The sequence below is a fragment of the Lynx rufus genome, unplaced genomic scaffold (genome assembly GCF_022079265.1).
Source record: "Lynx rufus isolate CCGP_SWC_20201006 ecotype Redwood Valley unplaced genomic scaffold, mLynRuf1.p SCAF_1, whole genome shotgun sequence".
Lineage (NCBI taxonomy): Eukaryota > Metazoa > Chordata > Mammalia > Carnivora > Felidae > Lynx > Lynx rufus.
In genome coordinates, this window is record NW_025814823.1 from 239,186,477 (window position 1) to 239,206,895 (window position 20,419).

A 20,419-nucleotide genomic window follows, 5' to 3' on the forward strand; every position below is an offset into this window, starting at 1 on the left:
ACCGTGGTCCTGGCGCCCCGGGGGTCCACCTCTCACTCTGAAGGGAGCCCATCGACGAGCAGAAGTGCCTGATGGTAAGGGAGAAGAGTTAGGCAGCTTTTCTTTCCGGAACAGTGCCTTCGAGGCCGCAAGGGAATCCCATGGCCACCATTTTAATGTCAATCTGTTTCATGGCCCCTGACCATAGACTGTGCTCCTGCAAGCTTGGGGCCTCCTTGATGGTGTCGCCTCACACCCAGGCCCAGCCTGGGGTGGGAGCCATAGGGGGTGTCCCGTGAGCCTGCCTGGGGAGCTCAATGGGGGCCTGGGGGTGGAACCTGGCCAGCACCGTCAGCAAAAAGGTCCCAAGGTGACATCAGTAACACACACCACAACCTGGGAGTCCCATGTGATGGCTGTGAGGGGGACCAGTGGCTGGGAACAGCCTGCATGTGGACCTCAGGGGGACAACAGGGTATCTGGGCCTGAGGGGAGGTCAGGGGCCCCAAGGCCCAAAGCTGGATGCTCCTGTCCCCCCCCCTCCACCCCCCCCCCCCGCCCCATCCCCTGGAACTCCCCTGGGGAAGTCCAGAGGCACAGGGCACACTCAACAGGCTCCGGAGAGGGATGGAACCTGCTGTGCCCAGACCGCGGCCGGGGTCGGGACCGTGGGAGCCCCGGGAGCAGGCCCGGGGTGGGTAGGTGAGGTCCAGGCACAAGGCCCCGTTGCGCTGGCAGTTTCCACTGCCCCTCACTACCGCCCGTGACACCGGCTCCCGGGGGAGGGGCTGAGGCCAGGTTGCCGGCCTGCCTGGGCCCCAGGACACTGGTCTGGGTGAGCCGGGCAGGAACGGCCAGAGAGGTCACACTGAGGGTATGTGGCCTCCGACATTTCTGAAGGGGGTCTGACGGACCTGCGTTGCTGAGCAGGAATGCGTGCCGGTCCCGGTGTTTCCTCGGAGCTGACGGCCCCCGGGGGTCTGGGCAGGCAGGAGGGCCCCCCCTGTGCTGGCGCAGGCCTGCTGGTGAGGCCGCCCCCACGTTGGTCCCCAGGAGGGCTTTGGGGAGAAGGCAGTCAGGGCCAGCATCTCATGTTCTCAGACCCCGAGGGTGTTGCGGTGAGCTTCTCAAGTTTCCACCAAGATTTATGTGAAAAGAAGTTACTTGTGGAACCAGAACAAGGTGTGACGGCAAAGCGGTGTTTTGGCGTCTGAAGCTCTAAAGAAGGTGGGAGGCCTTCCTTTGTTCTTTGATCACGGGTGTCCTGACCGAGGGGTGGGACGGGGGCACAGGAAGCCTGTGCACGAGGACAGAGGACCGAGCCTGGGTGTGTCCGCAGGGCAGGGGACGGTGGGGCCCCTGGGGGGCGGAATCTTCTCGTTAAAGGGCTATAAACCCCGGTTAGTGCTCAAGTCCTACAGGCTTTCTACCTTCCACGCTCTTGGAATGTTACGTGCATCTCGCAAAAACAACGTGAAGCCCCAGCAGGGTTTCCGGGGTGCTCTGGAGGTGGGGGAGCCACCTTCCTGGCTCCAGATTCCGCCCTGCAGACGCTCCTTCGGCACCGCCTCCCACCGGGATCCGCCCGCAGGGTGGGGGCAGGGTGGGGCGGTACAGCCAGTCCGGTGGCAGTGGCCATCAGATTACCCTCCAGGGGGCATTGGAGGCTGTGGAGAGGACAGCGTTTTTAAGATACGGCCATTTGTCACTTAGAGCTGCAAAATTATTTTGAAAGCTCTCCAAGCTACAGAAAAGTGCCACAGTCGTCAGAGCGCTCACACCCCCGACAAGCCCGTGAGTCCTCTCCCTCCGTGGGCCCTTCCACCTGGCGACTCCGGCCTTCTTGTTCCCGTGTCCTCAGGTGACAGTGACGTGTTTGAGGAGTCAGGCCATTGTTTTGCAGAACTTGGAAAGCTTGCCCCTCCCTCCTTGAGAGGGACAGGTGTCCCCAGGGCAGGCCGCAGGGCTTCTGAGCAGGGAGCCGCCCAGAGGGGCCAGACTCAGGGTCGCGGGGAGGAGCCTGGGGGGTCGGTGTGAGCCTGGGGCGGAGGGGCCAGACACAGGGTCCAGGCTGCCACTGTGGCACTGTCTGGGCGTCCACTGCCCCTGAGTGCTGCCCTCTTTCGGAGCCACAGCCTGAGGGCCAGACTTGGGGTCTGCAGGGCCCATCCTGGCCGTGGGTGGTCCCCTCAGACAGAATTCTCCCCGTCCCACCAGCCCCGAGGGTCCTGGTGCCACAGAGCGGTGAGGACTCCAGAAGTGGCCTCTCCCCTCCAGGGCTTCTGTCCCCCCTCTGCCCTCACATCCCACCCTGCCAGGGACTGCTCGCCACACTTGTTCTGACCAAGTAACTTTGGCTTTAGGTAAAGGGGTCTCCCTCCCCTCCCCTGCTCCTGGAGCCTTTCTGGTTCTTTCTGCTCACCCCACTTCCTCCTTATTTCCCCTCCCCCTTGGCCCTCAGTCCCAGCAGCAGTGTGGGACATCTGCTCCCTTTTCCTCAGGACTGGCCCCAGGCCCCTGGGGTGTGCACCTGGGTGGGTGCCAGGCCCTCCCGGCCTCAAGGCGCTGACTTCCTGCCCGAGGTGGTCCCGGGCCTCCCAGAGCTGGCCTCTTCCCTGGACCCAGGGCAGCCGACGCCCCTTCCCTCTCACACCCTTCTTGGTGGTTCCTGGACAGCGAGCTCCCGGGCCGCAAAGACGAGCTGCAATCTTGAGCCTGGAAAGTTGGAGGGTCAGCCACAGCCTCTGAAAAAGAAGGGAGGAGAGAGTCCTCTGCCAGTCCCCCAGCTCCCTGTGAGTGGCCCTTAACCTCTGGACCTCAGGTCCCTCACCTGTGAAGGTGTTGGCCCCACTAAAGAGCTCCTGTGGTCACCTGGCCCTGGCCGCAGACCACTAGGGTGGAAGGGGGCTGGCAGTCCCCTTGCCCTTGCAAGCTCCCCCCACCCCGGGACAATAACTTGAGTTTGGAGAGGCCTGGTCACTGACCTGCCCAGCACCTCCGGGCAAGGTGCCTCTGTTCCCGCACCCCTACCCTTCAGCACCACACTTTAGTTTTGCTGAGCGATGCCCGCACCATTCAATGAAGCTGGCCCTTCTCTGAGAAGGACACCTGGAACCCGTCTATATTTTGGGTGGGTGGCCTTTTCCCCACCTTTCTGGCTGCTGCCCCGGGAAGGCAGCTGAAGCCACCCAATGCCTTCCACCCGACACTCAGACCTCTCTGGGGGACCCCTGTCTCTCCTTTGTGGGAGGCAGGGTGTGAGGACAGACAAGGTACAGTCCTGGTCCCCTGCTGGCCCAGGCCAGCTGCAGAAAGCTAGTGCTCACACTGGGTGGGGGGTGGGAGCTGGGGGAGGGAGGGGAGTCGGGCCACCCTACTGTCTTCTTTTTTCTGTCTTTCATTGGAAATGGATTTTCTGAATTTGTTTTTATATTGTTCGGTTGTTAATATGCAAAAAGGAAGAGAAAATGCAGAACTTTGTAATCCCCAGGACCTCCCAGCTGCCATTTTTTTAGGCCTGTCGGAACATTCTCGCACAATTTTAAACCCCATCAGACCACTCTGGTTATCCTGTTATGGTGTGTATGGTGAAATAGTAGACGTGTTTTGGGGTGGGTCACTGCACCAGATGCCATAACTCACTTTCCTTTCGGTGGACGTTCTGTTCTCTACTTTCCCGTGTCCTTTGTTAATGAGCGCACCAGGGGCTGGAAGAGAGGGGGCCGGTGCTTCCCAGGGCTGTGCCTGGCCTTCCTTCCCTGGCTGCAGGGCCCAGATGAAGGAAAAGGAGGGCTCCCCAGGGTGGAGGCCGGGAAACGCAAGGCCGGGGGTCCTCTGTGGGCCTGGATCTGTCTCAGAGCTTTGGTAACTTGTGTCTGGGTTCTGTCAGTCGAGGACTGAGCCCCAACAGCAGCCTCTGCCCCCCACCCTATGCCAGGCATGGCTCCTTAAGGTCGTGGGTGCTCCTGAGCCAGGCAGGGAGGAGGGAAGGGGGAGACCAGATCCGCGCACGGTGTGGTGAGCGGGTGGGGGGTAATGCTCTGTCCTCGAGGGGGCCAGACTGCGTGTGGGAGGACCTTGCGGGCGGAGGCCTCCAGGGAACGCGGCGGCTTGGAGGCTAGTGCGGGCAAGGGCCCCCCCCCCCCTCCGGGCAGGGTGACAGAGCAGGAGCGGATTGTCACCCGCTGGGGGAGGCGCGACCCCGGGGGCGCGGGCCGTCCCCGAGCCCAGGCTGGGGGAGGGGACCTCTGCGGAAGGCGCCCCGCCCCGCTCCGCCCCGCCCCGCTGCGCGCAAACTTTTCCGGAGGCCTAGGGGGACGGCAGGTGAGGTCACGTGGCCAGGGGGCGGGGCGAGCCGGGCCGGGGGGCGGGGGCGGCCGGCGCGGACCCCGCCCCTGCTCCCAAGTCCCGCGGCGCGTCGGCGGAGCGCGGGCCGGAGCGCGGGCCCGAGCCGGAGTCGGAAGGCCATGCCCACCAACTTCACCGTGGTGCCCGTGGAGGCGCGGGCGGACGGCTGCCGGGACGCGGCGGCCCAGGGGACCGAGGGGACCGAGGCGCCGGGGCCCCCCGAGGGCGAGCCCGACTGCCAGAGCCCGGGTGAGCGCGGCCGCACCTGCCCGCGGGACAAAGGCGGAGCCGGGCTGCGCGGGGCCCGGGGGCGGCCGGGAGGAGAGGCAGCCCCGGAGGGGGCGGAGGGCGAGCCGGGAGGGGCCGGGAGCGGGGACGCGGGGAGGCCGGCCTCCTCGAGGAAGGGGTGCGGGGCTTCCTTCCACCCACTCTCCCCAACTCCTTCCCTTGGAGGCTCCCCCTCCCCACGGTCCCTCTCTCCCCCTGATCTCACCTCCCACGAACCCCCCCTTACCCCCCCACCCTTGTCCCCGCACCCCCACTGCCTGCAGAGCCCCCTCGCCAAGCCTGTCCCCGGGGCTCAGGGCCCCTGCTGCGCCTATGCTCCCAGGGACTGTGGGCTCCGCTTTGCTGCCCCCTGCGTGTCCCAGCCCCACGGGGACACAGGAAGCACCTTCTTTCTCGCACTCTCGGTGGGACGGGAGGAGGTATGGGACGCCCAGTGTAGCTATGGAAACGGGGAGGGGCCTCGCCCTGCCTGAGAACCCCCAGCCCCGGGTCCCGCAGTCTGGGTAGGGCCGCGGGGTTGGGGCCGCCCCAGTGCCTTCCTGCTTCCTTTCTGTTGCCTTTGCTCTGCCCTTGCGCGCTGGGGCAAAGGGCTCCGGCCAGATAAGCCCCGGCTGGGAGCCCAGCTTTGGGCGCCGCCTCGCCTGGCCGCCGACAAACCCGCTCTCTGGGGTCGTCGGCAGGAAGGCCGGCAGGTTCCCACGGGCTGGGGGAGGGGCCGCCCCATCCTGCAGAGCCTGGCGCTGGCCGGCGAGGGTCCTCCTCACCCTCTTTGTTTCCGGAATCAGGAGACGTCTAGCGCTTTCACTTTCTCTGGGGGGGGGGGGATCCCGGATCCCCGATCCCCCAGGCCTGCTCCCTCTGTCCTGCAGTCTTCAGACCCCGGGTTCTCTGTGGCTGATGAAGGGTTACCCTCAGTAGCTGCCCTCTAGAATTGGGGGTCGTCAGAGGACAGCCCACAGCCCCAGGTCTCACTCCTCTGCGGTTGGGCAGAGGCTCCCTGCTCCAGGGGTTAAGGAAAGAGGGCCTCAGACCGCTGGGGGCCCTCTACCCTGGCTGGTTAGGTCAGGCATCTCCTGAGAGCAACCAGTGTCAGGTGCCCCGGGGAAGGCGCTGTCCTCATTGGGCTGTCCCTCCGTGTCCTTGTCTGCCTGCGGGGTCTGCGGCTGGTCACCGCCCCTGCCTGGCTCGAGGGCTTGAAAGCGGGTGGCCTGTGAAGGCAGTCTGGGTGCCCGGCCCCTCCGTGGTTCTGAGGGTGCTCCTGCGTGGTCTTCCTGGGTGCACTGTGTTACAGCGGCCACATCAAGTGCCTCGTGTTCCCAGAGGAGCCTCTCCTGCCTCCCTGGGGGTCCCGCTTCCCGTCAGCCGGCCCCTTCTCCGGCGGATTGCAGTCCTATCTTTCGAGACTTGGAGTGCATCTTGTGTTGAAGTTGGGGTGATTTTCTTCCTGCCCGTTTCCTCCTGCCCGAGGGCCCGAGGGCTGGGCACTGCCGCTGCCCGGAGAGCTGGGCCTGTTGCCCAGCTGGGCTGGTGGGGGGCCGGGGTCCGAGCCCCCGCCCACCGTCTCACCCTCTGACCCCTTCGGTTCTGTCCCGGGCTCCTCAGGAGCCCCACTGCCTGTGCGAGCTGAGTGTCGGGAGCTCAGGCAGATGCCAGGCGTGGGCCGCGTGCTTGCCTGGTGACGAAGCCTCGGTCCCCGGGCCGTGCTCTCGCTCAGCTGAGCCAGCACAGGAGTCAGCTGGGTCTTTGAGTTTTGTGTTCTCCGTTCTTCATCTTCCCTCTGGAAGAGACAGGGTGGAGCCCCCTGCGTGGTCACCGTGCTCGGGGAGGGGGCTCTGCTAGGCTGGACTCTGACGTTGCACGTGCGCTTTCAGAGCCCATTTGGCGCTCAGGGTGCCGTGTGACTGGCACTGTGTCGTGTGGCCAGCGTGACGGTCACTCCAGTGGAGGGAAAGTCCTTAGCGAGCTGGGAAGGCCCGGCAGGAGCCTCTCCTGAAGGCTGAGATCCCCGCCAGTGGCCAAGCCTGGCTCCGTCACAGGACCGCTGGTGCTTCTGACTGGCCGATCCCCTGGGGAATCTCCTGGCTTTCTGGGTGGGCCTCCCGGTGGTGGTGGTGGCGAAGCAACACTGAGGGGGCCCTTCTGGGGTGTTTTTGGAAGCCCGGAGCTGTCTGGAAATAGGGGGCCTGAGACCCCAGCTGGGGGTCAGGGGCCAGGGTGTGCTGAGAGCGGGTGGGAGTCAGGGAGGAGTACTGCTCCGCTCATAGGCCCACCTGGCCTGGCAGAGCTCGGCGGGACTGTCGGGTGTTCCCTGCGTCGGCTGCGGTCCTGAGCTGGACGGAGCCTTTACGCCATCGGCCTGCCGCAGCTCCACGCACACCGGGCAGATGCGTCGTGAAGCTGGGTCCTATCTTGTGGCCGTGGAGGCCCCCACTGCTGCCGGCCTTCAGCATGGAGGCTGGAGGACGCCAGCGCTGACCTTAGCTGCCCGGCTGGTGGGCCTGTGGCTGGTGCTTTAGAGCCAGGAAGGCATGGCCCTTCACCCGGGTGGTGCTTAATGCAGGCCTGGGCACGGGGAGGCCAGGGTCAGCACCGGCTTCTGCCGTGAACCCTCCTTGCCTCCCTACCTGCTTCCGGGGAGGTAGGGGCGTGTTCTGGGTGACAGCTTTGTCTTGCCTGGGGGGCGGGGGTGGGGAGCCGTGCCTTCTTGAGGACCTTTAAGGTCCTGCATTTTTTTGTGATTGGAGATCGCAGGCGGAAAGGATGGGTTAGTTCCGTCCTTTGGTGTTGTGTTTCTTGGTGGAAGTATCTTCCGGGAGGGAGGTGGTGGGGAGTGCGGATGCTTCTGTCCTGACTTCCAAGTGTGGGGTTTTTAGGGACTTCTGGGAACCTTCCTGAGTGTTGGGCCTGGGTGGAGCCCCCTCCAGGCCCTGTGGGGGCTCTGGAGCTGGCAGGTGTGCAAGTGAGGCATGGCCGCAGGCCCTGGGCCCCCACGGAGGTCGGTGGGCTCAGCCCTTGGAGGGTTGACCCGGCCCGTAGCCCTATGTCCCCGTCCCTGGCTGAGACTCCTGTTCCTCACTCCCCAGGGCTCTGACCCCAGCCTCGTCCTCACCCCGTCACCGTTCCCCTTTTTGGATTCCTGTCTGTGACTTCTGCTCTGCAGCTCAGCTCCTGGGGGCACCCAAGGGTCTCCTCCCGGCCCTCTGAAGGGGGCCCTGCTTCCCTGGGCGCGGCAGCCAGGGCAGCGGGCAGCGCCCCGGAGCCACGGCCCTGGACCTCAAGCGACTTCTCTCTCGGCGCCGCGGGTGGCTGCTGCCCGGGGTGGGGGGGTCGCCGCTGCCGGAGTGGTCGAGCTCGCCTGGGGTGGGGGCAAGGGTTCAGTGAGCTGTGTGGTTCTGGAGAGCGGCCAGGACGGCGGCTTCCGGGTTCGGTTCTGCTGGGCGAGGACACGGGGTTTCAGGAAGGGAGGGAGGCGGCCCGCTGTCCCGTTGGCAGAGAGTCCGTGGCTGGCGCAAGCTCCCAGCACCGTCTTGGAAACGGCTATCGGCGGTCATTGTGTCTCATTGTGTCGTTGAGGGAGATGTCGTGATACTAGACGGCGGGTGGGGGAAGGGGCTACCACACGTGCGTGTGTGCCCAGAGTCGGTGTCCGGTGGGGAAGCGGCAAGGTGGAAGCACACGTGGGGCGTGTTCCCACGTCTCTGTGCGCCTGTTGGGCTCCCAGACGGTCTTCCTGGGGGAGGCCCTTGGCTCGACTAGGTCCCCTGCTGGGCTCGTGTGTGTGCACACGTGGGCTGTGTATCCGTGTGCATGTGTGTGTGCACGCATGTGGGCTGTGTGTGCACGCACGTGGAGGCAGGCACAGGGGCTTGGTGGTCACGTGGTGTTGGGGTGTCAGGGCATCTGTTCTTGCCCTCTCAGCCCAGTGACGTGGCTGGAGGTGTCATTCAGGGGGTGTCTGTTGCCACCCAGGCTGAGGAAGTGGTGGTGAGACACGTCTGTGCCTCTGATGTGAGATCTGTTCCCATGACCGTTATGAGGAAACTTGCCACATAGATCCCTGAGTGTGTTGTTCTAGAAAGTTCCCTAGACATTCTCAGTGTGATGCTGCTATGCTGGGATGGGTATCTGAGCTGTGGACACCATTGGCCGTGGTAGCTGCTTGTGGGGGGGTGGCTGCCGTGAGTTTGGCACGAGGGGCGCCTGTGAGGGTCTGCCTCTCGTGGCCGCTCCCCGAGGGGCTGCGCGGTTACAGGGCCCGCAGGGCAGTTCTGTGAAGACTGGAGCGTCCACCACGGCTGGTGTCCGTTGTGGCCTTGGGTGCGTCAGTGTTCAGATCAGCGTGTGTCCTGCTCCTGGGGACGTGGAGGCTGCGGGGCCAGCACACGATTTGAGGTGCGTTGGGGACAGTGGAGTGCCCTGTGGTGCTGGGTGTCAGCATGGCCTCGTGGAAGGGGACGCTTGGGTGCCGGGATGGTGGTGCCAGGGGGAGAGCGGCCAGGGGGCAGGCTAGGCCTCTCCGTGCGGAGACCGGCCTGTTCTGGTTCTGATGTCCCTGGCTGTGTGGCTGTCATGACGGGGGGGGGGGGGGCATCTCTGAGCTGTAGCCTCCCCGTGGGGGTGGGGGAGTCCTGGTGAACCCCCGACCCAGTCACCGTTCGCAAGGTGGGCTGTGGCTGACCCCACAGACGGACCCTCTGCTCACTTGGCCTTCCCTGGTGACGCGGGCACTTGGGTCTGTGGCTGTGCCCGTATCCGTGTGCTGGACCAGCAGGGGTCAGGCTGTCTGTGGGTGATCGGTGGCCCCCCTGGAATGCCGCCCTCCCCCCGGGTGTGTGTGAAAAGCAGTGGCCTCCGGGGTGAGCCTGGCCCCAGACAGGGAGGCGCGATGAGTCAGAGTTTGAAACCATGGGACACTGAGATGACCCAGGGGAATTCCGTGGATGGGCCGGCCGGCGTGGAGCCTTGCTGCCCAGTGCAGGGGGTGGTGGCCGGGGGGGGGGGGCGTGGGGTATGTGGGCTCTGCACGGACTGGGAGGCCGGCCTCTCGTGCCTGTGAGCAGGAAGGAGCCGACTCTGGCGGCTGCGGGGCTTGGATGCGGAGAGGCCACTGTGCTGGGCGTCCTTGGACACCGTCACCTGCCTCTCTCTGCTGGGGGTGCTCCGTGGGGCCTGTGCGTTGTTGGTGTTGTGGGCACGGTCGGAGATTGTGGGGCCCCCTACTCACCTTGCTGAGGGGTTGGGGGCCACGGGGCATTGCCCACCCTCAGAGGTTAAGGCTCAAGTGAGTTTCGGGGTATTTCCTTCAAGGAAATGGCCTCAAGTGTTCCCTGCTTACCCTGTGTCCCTGGGGGGAGTGGATGGAGTTCTCGGGGCGTTAGGTGCCCCACAGGGGCGGCCGGAGTGGGCCCGAGGTTCTCGTGCTCGGTGGGATCCTGCGGGTGAGTGGCGGGGGGGGACTGCCCACCGCAGAACCCTCTGTCAGGGCGCATGACTGGGTGACCCCTGGGCGGGCCCGGGCTCCTGCGTCAGAGGACCAGTGACCTTGGGCCAGGAACACCTTCCCAGGGCTGCTGTCCGTGGGGGCCGCCGCAGAAGGCCGTTCCTCATCCCTGCACAGCTGGGGCAGCTGGAGTTCGGTTGATTGTGATTGCGGGGACCCTGGCCCAGGGTCTGCCGCTGTCACCCACAGTGGGGTGTGCGTTTTGCGAGCCGGGTCGGGCGCTGCAGCCGTGAGCCCGCAGGGCAGAGCGTGTTGTTAGGTGTTACCACTGCCCAAGGGCAGGCGCGCTGGCTGGGCGCCCCCTGCGGTGTGTCGCCATAGCCAACAGCTGTGCCGGGCAGGTGCGTCTCCAGCTCTGCCCTCGGCGGGGCCAGAGGAAGGCCCGCTGCCCGGGGGGGAGGGGGGGGGGCGGCGGGGTGGGGAGCCTTGGACGAGGACCCAGCAGGCCTGCGGAGTTGTGGCACCCGGGAACACGTGAGCCGGTCTCCCCGGCGGTGGGAGTTTGGGCCTTGGCGGTCGGGGCAGCTAGGTGTGGGCACCTGCTGGGGACAGACCCGCGCAGGCCTGGGCTCCCTTCTGGGGGGCTCTAGGGCAGTGCTGTTGGCGGAGACAGCACAGAGGCTTAACGTCTCTCCTTTTGTGAAAAGGAGGGAAACTCCCTGTTCGGAGCAGAGGCCTGGTTTGTGCAGATAAGCTCAGCAGCTCCAGCAGGACTAGGGCCGGACAAAGTGAGGTGCCCCGGCCAGCTGTGCTGTTTGCACCCGGCTCCCTTGTCCGTGGCTGTTGGCATCATGTGGGTCCTCGAACCTCTTGCCAGGAGCCCCGGTGAGCAGGCCTCAACCAGGTGTCCGAGGGGGGACAGGGTGAGTGGCTCCCGTGTCCTGGGGGAAGGTGGACAGGGTGAGTGGGCCCCACCAGGTGGCCCCCGTGTCCCGGGGTGGGGGCGGTGGTCCGCCAGGCTGCTTCCCTGGTGCAGGGCTGAGGTGTCCGTGCAGGTCTTGGCCGGGTCTCCCGCTCCTGTGTCTCTGGCCCCGTTGTGCCTTGGGCGGGTTTCCTGTCTTGCGGTTTCTTCTGGAGGGACAGGTGGGGGAGGAGGTGGAGGAGCCGCCCTGAGTCCTGTGTGGTCTGGGGTGGTGTGGGGGCGGCCGCGGAATCACGCCGGGGTGGGGGGGAGCTTGCCGACACCTCGGCAGAGAGGGAGCGGCTACCGGGACTCAGTGCCGGGCCGCTGGGCCCGTGTCCGTTCGGGGGGTGGGGGGACGCGTGCAGGTGGCGTGAGCGGCGGCTTCCTGCAGGGTGCTGGCCGCAGCCACCCCTGCGTCCCCATTTGTGCTGGCCTCTGCTCCCGGAGTGCCGCGGGGCCCGCAGGAGAGCATCTCGTGCCTCAGTTTCCCTGTCCAGGAGCCGGCCTGTCTCAGGGGTGGCCGTGATCTCTCGGCTGTGTCGTCGGCCGGTTCCCAGGGAGGCTCCGCAGTCACTGGGGAGGGATCGAGTTGGGCCGAAACCAGAGGAGTGGCCGCGGGTCAGTCTTGGGTTTCCTCCTCCCTGAGCCGCAGGGTCTCCGTCACCGCCAGACGGGAGCCTGTGTCCGTAACAGGAGCCGCCCCAGGAGGCGGCTGAGGGCCCGGTGCCCCTGGTGGAATCTCCCCACCCCCTCCTTGGGCCTGGTCGCCAACTGCAGATCCTGACGTGGAGGAGGTCGCGGGAGAGGGCAGACCAGAGTGGGCAAACGGCCAAGTGACCGATGGGAGTGGGGGTCTGTCATTCCTTGTGCGGGGTGGTGGGGGGGGGGGCATGCCCCTTCAGGAAAGGCCGTGAGGCCGTCAGAGGTGTGGTCCCCAGAGACGTGTGGGAGTGCGTCTGCCCGGGCGCGTCTGTGCCGTTCGTCTGTCAGTGCGTGTGATTGTGCACGTGTGTGGTCTGTATCTGTGCACACGAGTGTGCCCGCGTGCCGTGCCTGTGCCAGCGCCTGTGACTGTGCACACGGGTGGTCTGTGTGTCCTGGAATTTTCCGGGCACTCCTCCCTCTTTGCAGTTTTTCTTCATTGGCGCCTCCTGGTAGCCGAGTGTCCCCTGGGATGTTCCCTCTTTTGGGGCCGTGAGTGTGGGATCTGAAGAAAACGTCCCAGAGGCGGAGTCTTCGCCTGGTCTCTGGGGTGGCGGCAGCGAGTTGCTGTGGTGGCCTGGTGGCCGTGGTCGGGCTGGGAGGGGGCTGCGCTCCTCCAGCGTCTGAAGCCGACCTTCTCCCAGAGGTCCCCGAGGTGGTTCCCCAGGGAGCCTCCCCCCTTTTGGAAGCGTGGGCAAGCGGGAGATGGGGGGAGCCTGGGGGGCTTTGTCCCCGAGGCCACACTGCCCCTCCGCCCATGAGGCTGCTCATGGGGGTCAGCTGCTTTTGGGTCACACCTGGTGTCACATGGGTGCTGGGGTCAGGATGCGTCTGATGCTTTGGAAGCGAGGGCTCCGTCCTTGCCGGGAGGCCTCTGGGAGCCATAGGCAGGCCCCCCTGCCACTCCTCTGTGGTGCCGGGCTCCAGGAGGCCAGCCAGGTGCACACGGAGGTCACTCATGTGGTGGACCCGGCGTTAGGCCGATCGTGCCTCCGTCCTGTGTCAGGGACCCCAGACTGGAGCAGAAGTGTGACACTGGCCTTAAATAAAGGGGTTTGTTTTTGGTGGGCGCACCGGGCGCGGGGTGAAGGAAACAGGTGAAACGTACTAACGTGAGCTAGTCCGTGTGGAACTCGGGGAGGAGTGTCTCAGGCCTCCGTCCCTCCCCCGCGACCCCAGCGGTGGCCCTGCAGGCCCGGGTGGGCGGGCTCAGCGGACACCTGAGGGGGCCCTTGGCTGGGCCGGGGCCGGGCGGGCAGGAAGGGCGTCCGCTTTCCCGTCGGCTTCCCTGTGGGGCACACGCGTCCCTGAGACGGCCCTTCCTTCCGCTTTCCTGGGGACTTGGGGCGGGAAAGGCTGGCGCATGGTCCCGGGATAGGATGCCGTGCATGGTGCGAGCAGGCGTCTGGGGCGGCGGGCGGTGGGGGGTAGTTGTCACGGTTCTTGCCCTCATTCTATTTCCTCTGGTTTCGACACGGAGGGTGTTTCTGTTTTAGCCAGAAACGTGCCGTGAAAACCGCGGGGACTGTGACCTGAGCCTGGCAGTGTTTGCTGGCTGGACACAGAACTCACCCTCCGGCCCAGGAGGAGCCTGCTGGCCTGGGTTCCGGAATCCAGGTTGCAGCACTGGTCCTGGATGTGATGCGTGGAGGGCAGGGGGCAAGGCCCAGGGGTCAGGAATCCGCTGTTAGGGGCTGTGGAGTCGAGAAACACCTCATTCCGGCCGTAACGGGGTTTCAGAGAGGTCCTGGCCACGGGCCGTGCTCCGGTTTCTGGCACCGGATGCACCAGGGGGCCACTGGGGGGGACTCCATCCTGCTGGAGGTGCCCTGCATGTCTGGGGTCCAGCACAAGCGGAGCAGAGCCTGCATTTGGGGGCAGGAGGGGGGTGGCCGCCGACCCTCCCAAGTCGGTCTGTGCCCCTTTCTTGGGAGCGGTTCACGGAGAGACACTGGTAAATCCTGGATGCAAACCTGGAGGCGGAGGGAGGTGGGGAGTGATGTGAGGCTCACTCAGGAGGAGGAGACCAAGCCGGGGGACGGCTGCTGATGGACGCTGTAACCCGAGAAGGGACAGGGACGCGGGGGCTTCTGGCCCTCAGGGCTGCTGGAGGACACTGTTGTCAGCAGCAACTGGGGCTCTGGGCTCCAGTTGGTAGCAGACCACCGGGGTCTGGGCTCTGGACTCCTGGTCGGTGGCTGGCCTCCCTGCCTCCTTGAGCCCCTGCCTCCCTGTCCCCGGGCATCCCGGCCCTGCCTGCTGCATTTGCACACACTTCTCTCAGGGACAAGGGGGCCAGGGCTGTGCAGCGCGCCCGGAGTCTGGAGAGTAACCAGCTTCAGGCTTGGGGGAGGGAGGCGCTGTCTGCCAGGATGACCTTGCCCCTGGTCACATCCGATCTTCCCTGACCAGGGGTTGAGATTGCATTTAGCGGAGTCAGAACTGGTGTGTGTGGGGGGTGGGGGTGGGGTGGGGGGTGGGGAGTTGCCTCCAGGACTGCGGGGCGAGCTCTGTACCCTAACGGGGGCAATTACGGGGGCCTCAGGAGGACGAGGCAGAGTCCCTGTCTGTGTGTCCAGCACTGCGGGGGCAGGGGGCAGCTTTCACAGAAAAGCTGAACATTTTGTTGAACATTTTTGCGTTAAGAACACAATTGTGTTGTGTTGTGAACAAAGCGTGTTGAACATTTTGTGTTGAGATCACGGGGTGAGGTGTGGCTTCATCTGAAGTAGCCTGCACAGGGGGGGACGAGGACAGCGCTGCCGGCCGGGGCCTCGCACCCCACGCCCACCTGTGCTCCTTCCAGCTTCCAGTTACTTCCTCAGACCTTGGGCCCCAGACCGGCAGCCGCCAGCCATCCGGGCCGCTCCTGGGCGAGCGCGTCCGTGGTCTCTGGGTCCCGGGCCAGGGTTGGGCCTGCTCACCAGTCGTGTGTCCCATGGAGCAGGTGCAGGTGTTTGCGGTCGCTGAGGCTGTCGGGCCGCAGAGAGCAGCGATCCCCGAAGCACTGGTTTCCGCAGACGTCTCTGGGCTGGCAGGCTGGGTGGGGGGCTTTAAACAGGCTGATCCCATGTGCCGTGAGGTGGGGCAGGGGCAGGGGCTGCTGGGCAAGCTGGGAGCGGGTCAGGGTGGGTGGGAGGCAGGACGGCCGCCTCCCTGCTTGGCGGCCTCCCTGAGGATCACGCACGGCTGCGTGTTGAGAGCCCCCTGCTGGGCTCTCTGCGGCCTGTGGCCTGGCCCCCTGCTTTTGTCAGTAAAGTTTTATTGGCACGTGGCCCTGCTGCTTGTTCACACCTTGTCTTTGGTGCACCAGGTGCTTGTGATGGCGCTGTGGCCTTTTACAGAGGAAGCTTGCCGGACCTGTGGTCTAGGACCTTTCCCCCCTTGCTGTCTGTCCTGGCATCAGCACGCTTGAAGGATCTGGGTCAGGAGGCTCGTAGAATGCCACAGAAGTTGTGCGTGGCCATTTGCTCGGGGTGGTTTTCAGGAGAAACGCTTTGAGGCAGGAATGCCACGGGGCGTCCTGTCACTGTGTGGCTCGCGTGGCCCCAGACGACCCTGGTACTGGGCACCTCCCCTTTGTACTGGCGATACAGGGACCTCTCCTCTGTCTTTCACCCAGGGGGTTCAGGGTCTCAGATTTTTGCCTGAATTTCTTCACACGCTGGTTACGAGTGGTGGTCTGAGTGAGGCCTGTGTGCCAGCGTGTGTGAATGGTGCCTGCCCGTATGTGTGTCTTCCGGGCCTCAGTTCTGAAATTTTCAGTCTGTTGTTTCTTCGAGATAAAACTTGCTTCTTTATGTACGAGCGAGCCCTACACCGTGGGAGTTTCTCTGGCTTTTGCTTTTTAACATCTGTTTGTTCTTGAGAGCACACGCGAGCATGCGGGGGAGGGGCAGAGAGAGAGGGGGACCCAGAATCCAAAGCAGGCTCCGGGCTCCGAGCTGTCGGCACAGAGCCCGATGCGGGGCTCGAACTCACAGACCGCGAGATCATGACCTGAGTCGAAGTCAGATGTTCAACCGACTGAGCCACCCAGGCGCCCTGCTTGATATATTTTTTTAAAAGCTCTCACTGTAGAGTTTGTAGAAGCTGTGAGGCCGTGGAGAGTCTCTGGGGACCCGTTTCTGTCCCCTGTGCTGCTCTGTCTTCTGAGCCGCTGTGGGAGACGCCTCTCCTGGTAACAGGCACTTTCTCCCTGTTGCGGCTCTTCCTCTGGTTTCACCAGTCGGCCCGGCAGTGTCCTTTATCAGAGGACGTGGGCCACGTGCTGCTCTCCACTGCCCCGTCTCTGTGCTGTCCCTGTTTCCGGAACATTCCACGCCTGTCTTGGCCCTCTGTGGTGTTGCGTCCCTGAGGGGCCGCTTCTGTGCTTGTCTGGCGTTGTCTCAGGCTTTCCGGTGAAGTCACCAGTCACGAGTGTTCTCCCTGGGTGTCGGCTGGCTTGTGACCCTGGTGTTAACCTTGACCTTGGTTAGGTCAGCGGGTCGGCTTCTCCCCCAGGGCGTGCTTGCCTTGTGATGTGGAGCAGGTCTGGCGCAAGCCGCCACTGCAGCCATCGTTCCCGCGGGGGCTTTTCCGTCCCCATCCCTCCCTGTGGCTTAGCGGGCGATGCAGCCTGGCAGGTGCTTGTGCCGTCCCCCGTTGTTCACCCGCGTGTGGACTTGGTACATGTCCTGTGACCTTGGACACAGATTGTTTTGGGGGTGGCCAGCGGGAGCCCCGTGCTGGTACTCTGTCCCTTCGATGATGTGCTGGGGTGTCCTCGGCCGACAGGGGGGACAGGCAGGTGTAACGGTCACAGGTGAAGAGCCCGCACCCTGCGCACCTGCCCCAGCGGCCTGGGTGTGTGCCGTGCGCTCACAGACACACAGGCCGGGTCTGGAAGCGCTCACCCAGGTCTCTGGAAAGGGGACCCCGCTGAGGCTTTGGTCTCCTTAGTTCTCCGGGGTCTGTAGTGCAGGACTCGGTCTGCGCTCAGGGCACTCGGGCCGCTTCTTTGAGCCCCGCTGGGGTGAGTGTGGAGAGCGGCATTCGGTGGAATACGGTCGCTTGTGTTCCGTTTACTGTTTTGTCCATCTTTGTTTCTGCCTTTTCTTTCTCTAAGCGTGAGACACGGGTGTGGTTTCAGAGGCCACGCGAGGAGGCTGGCTGGTGAGAGCACGGGGTTAAGGTCCGGAAGAAGGTGTGGGGTGCAGACCTCGGACCGGCTGGGGCGAATGGTGGGTTGTGGAGGTGGGAGGGCCGGGTCTGCCCGCTCGGGCTCCAGGTGCCGTGGGCGGGGACCCCTCGGGGTCTGCCTGGGCTGAGGGATTCTGTGCCGTGCCCAGTGTGGTGGCCCACCATCGCTGCCCCTCGTCACCTTGAGCCGCCACGGGGACAGACTGGTGGACACCTCCCGCCCCTGCGTGTCTGGGGGGGATGGTGACCCTCCTGTCCTTTGAGGATTCTGTCAGAAAGTTGGACCGTGGTGGGGTCACCCCACAGGGCCCGCTGTGAGTCTCACTTGGTGCCCTGGGGTCTGAGAAAGCCGGTTTTGGAGACTTTCCTGGGGTCCTTGCTCTGGGGAGCCTTCCTGCGTGGCGGGTCGTAGGTCAGGACACCAGATGGTGTGGCAGGAGGCGTGCGGCCTGCTTGGGGCTTGGGGCTTATTCCTGAGCAGAAGGCTGCCCCGGAGTCCTCTCCCCGGACCCCGGCAGGTAGTGCCACCACTGCCTGGCATCCCAGCACCCGCGGGCGAGAGCCACGTGCCCTTTCGGGGGCTAAAACCCTGTGGTAGACACATTCTGTTCTGTGCTTTTCTCCTGACGTCCGTGGGTGCTGTTCTGTGTGCCCAGGATCTTAAACTCGGGCAGACCTTCATCGTGGGCTGAGCTGTCTTGAAAACCACGTGCCCGCCGATGGGCTGTGCGGTCGCCGAGCAGTCTTTTTATTATTCTAACTTTTTTGTAAGAAGCACTGCGGGTCTTGGTCTGGGGCCAGCTGGTTATCGCAGGGTTTGCAGACGTGGCCGTGCCCGCCTGGCCCCGCCCCTGCGAGCCACACTCCCAGGATGCGGTGAAGTCGCGGCGTCGCTTTGCCCTGAGCACATTACTCGTGAGGTTGATGGGTTTCACGTGGGTTGGGCGTATACGCTCTTCTTGAAGCCTGTTGTGACCCTGGAGAAATAGGTGGGGGGCGGGAGCCATCTCTCACTTACTGGTCGAAGGCCTGGCTGCATGGAGGTCGCCCTTGTCCTTCCTTTTTTTTTCAACGTTTATTTATTTTTTTTGGGACAGAGAGAGACAGAGCATGAACGGGGGAGGGGCAGAGAGAGAGGGAGACACAGAGTCGGAAACAGGCTCCAGGCTCTGAGCCATGAGCCCAGAGCCTGACGCGGGGCTCGAACTCACGGACCGCGAGATCGTGACCTGGCGGAAGTCGGACGCTTAACCGACTGCGCCACCCAGGCGCCCCATTGTCCTTCCTTTTGATGCCATCCATGGCACAGGGTGGCGGCCGTGCCGAGTGTAGGCTCTTGGCAGAGGGTTGGGGGATGCAGGGTCCGGGGGGCACCGTGCCTGTGGGCGGAGCACCAGGTGGCAGGGCCATGACCCCGGCTTCAGGAGCAGATGGTCAGGGGTCGCCAGCCGCTGTGCAGCGGGGAAGGTGCTCCTTTGGCGCCTGCTCCTTCTGCAGACCCTGTGGGCAGCCGTCTGGCACCAGGAGACACTGCCGCGGCCTGTGTGCGGGCGGCTGACCACCTCCAGCCTTGTGGGTGGAGCTGAGGCACCCTGGCCTGCCCTGGGCCTTCGTGTGGGCACCGAGACCACAAGGTGCAGCTCCCCCAAGGCACGCAGACCGTCTTCCCGTGGTCAGCCTGCTGCCTGGGAAACGGGACTGTCCTGTCCTGTGGGGGGGGGGGGGGTCCTGGATGCAGTGTATGGCCCCCCTTCCCCGGCATGCAGCTTGGGTCTTGCTGAGTCAGTGGGGGCTGCACCTGACTCGTTGGAGTGGGGTCCTGCCTGGGGGGCGGGGGGCGGGTGTGTGTGTGTGCGCGCGCGTGCGCACATGCGTGGGGGGGGTTGGGGGGCAGGGTCCTGCCTAGGGGGTGGGGCCATGTGCCAGTGCGTGTGCGCAGGGCGGGGGGAGCCAAGGGTCCTGGAGTCTCACAGGTCCTCCCCCAGGCCTTTGGCGGAGGGGCTGGGCCCGCACGGGTCTGCAGTGGCCCCCGCCTCCTTCCAGCTGCTCCTAAAACTGACCTGGGCGTTTTCCCCACCAGGAGATGGAAACTCGAGAGAAAACAGCCCGTTTATTAACCATGTGGATGTGGAACCGGAGAACTGCTTTGAAGGGAAGAACATGGCACTTTTTGAGGTGACTCATGCTTCCTTCTACACAAAGTGCGAGGGCCGAGGCTTCACTCGGTCACATGACAGGGCCAGGGCCCCGAGACCCCACGGTCTAGTGAGGAGCTGGGGGTCGGGTGGAGGGCTGGCCTCCTGATTGGACACTGTGCATGGGGGAGCCCCACACCCCGGCTCTGTGGCCTGGAGCCCCGACCTCTGCTCCTGACCCCAACTGGGGACCGTGGTGTGCAGGCGTCCGGGACGTCGAGGGCCCGCATCGGCCCCGTGTGCCCCGGGTGTGGGGCTGGACACCGCAGGGAGCCCTGCTGGCCGTTGCTCCCGTGGGTTGAGGATCCGGGTAACTAACCCACAGCTCGGCCCCAAACAGGAGGAAATGGACAGCAATCCCATGGTGTCCTCGTTGCTCAACAAGCTGGCCAACTACACCAACCTGAGCCAGGGCGTGGTGGAGCACGAGGAGGACGAGGACAGCAAGAGGCGAGAGGTCAAGGTGGGCCCCCACCCTTCCCCCTGTCCCCTCTCCCCCGTCCCATCTCTTCCCTTATCCCTGGGACACTCCCTGAGTCCCAGCAAAACATTGGTTTTGTCTCTCGTCTGCACGAGGTTAGGTTAGGGCAGACGAGGGCTTTTTCCGACCTCCCACGGTGATCGTTCCCCCGGCTCTTGGCCCTGCCAGTGCTGCCCACAGGTGCTGTGTCTCAGGGATTGTGAAGCAGGGCGGCGGCCAGGCCAGCAGGACGAAGGTGGCCTGGGGCCTGGGCACCGGGTCTCCCCTCGAGGGGTTGAGCATTTTCTGCTGGATTCCTGCAGCTGGCTGTGGCAGCCTGGGGGCTCCCTGGCCGCCTCTCCCTCCTCTGCGCACTCTGCCCAGGGCGCCGGTCCTGCGTGCACGGAGTCCCTCCCGCATCCTGTGTCCAGCCTGACCTCGGCTGTCAGGAGGTCCGGCCACAGAAGGCACCTCTTACTGCAAACCAGCAGAACGGATTCTCCCGTTCCCTTGACGCTTGGGCGCGTTCGCTCTGTGTTTGCGAAGTGCCACCTGCTTAGTCTGGAGTGAGGGACGTGGGGTGTGAGGACTGCCTTGCCCGGCCCGGCCCGGCCGCCCTCCCGGGCGCAGGGAGCAGTGCCCCGAAGGACGCTCCCCAGTCCTCGGGAGCCCATGGTGGCCCTGGTCGCTGTGGGCCAGGTGCCATGCTGACAGCTGCTCTGGGGTTTGCCTTGCACCCCGGGCACTGCCTGTGGCCTCACAGGCTCTTCTCTGGTCCCGACTTTGGGAACCGCAGGCGCCTTCTGTGCAGTCAGCACCCATCGGTGCCTGTCCCTCTGTGCGTGTGCTGGGGCTTCTGTGAT

General features: G+C 64.9%; 1 protein-coding gene across 1 annotated transcript in view; it reads left to right on the plus strand.

Annotated features, from left to right (window-relative positions):
- The first annotated feature begins 4,390 nt into the window (after positions 1-4,390).
- The window catches only part of SLC12A7 (solute carrier family 12 member 7), a 38,840-nt gene continuing 22,811 nt past the window's right edge, over positions 4,391-20,419 (plus strand). The window contains exons 1-3 of the mRNA XM_047094327.1: positions 4,391-4,575; positions 18,982-19,076; positions 19,437-19,559. Of these exons, the coding sequence (XP_046950283.1) occupies positions 4,446-4,575; positions 18,982-19,076; positions 19,437-19,559 (348 nt within the window). The 5' untranslated portion in view covers positions 4,391-4,445. The remainder of the gene's footprint in view (positions 4,576-18,981; positions 19,077-19,436; positions 19,560-20,419) is intronic.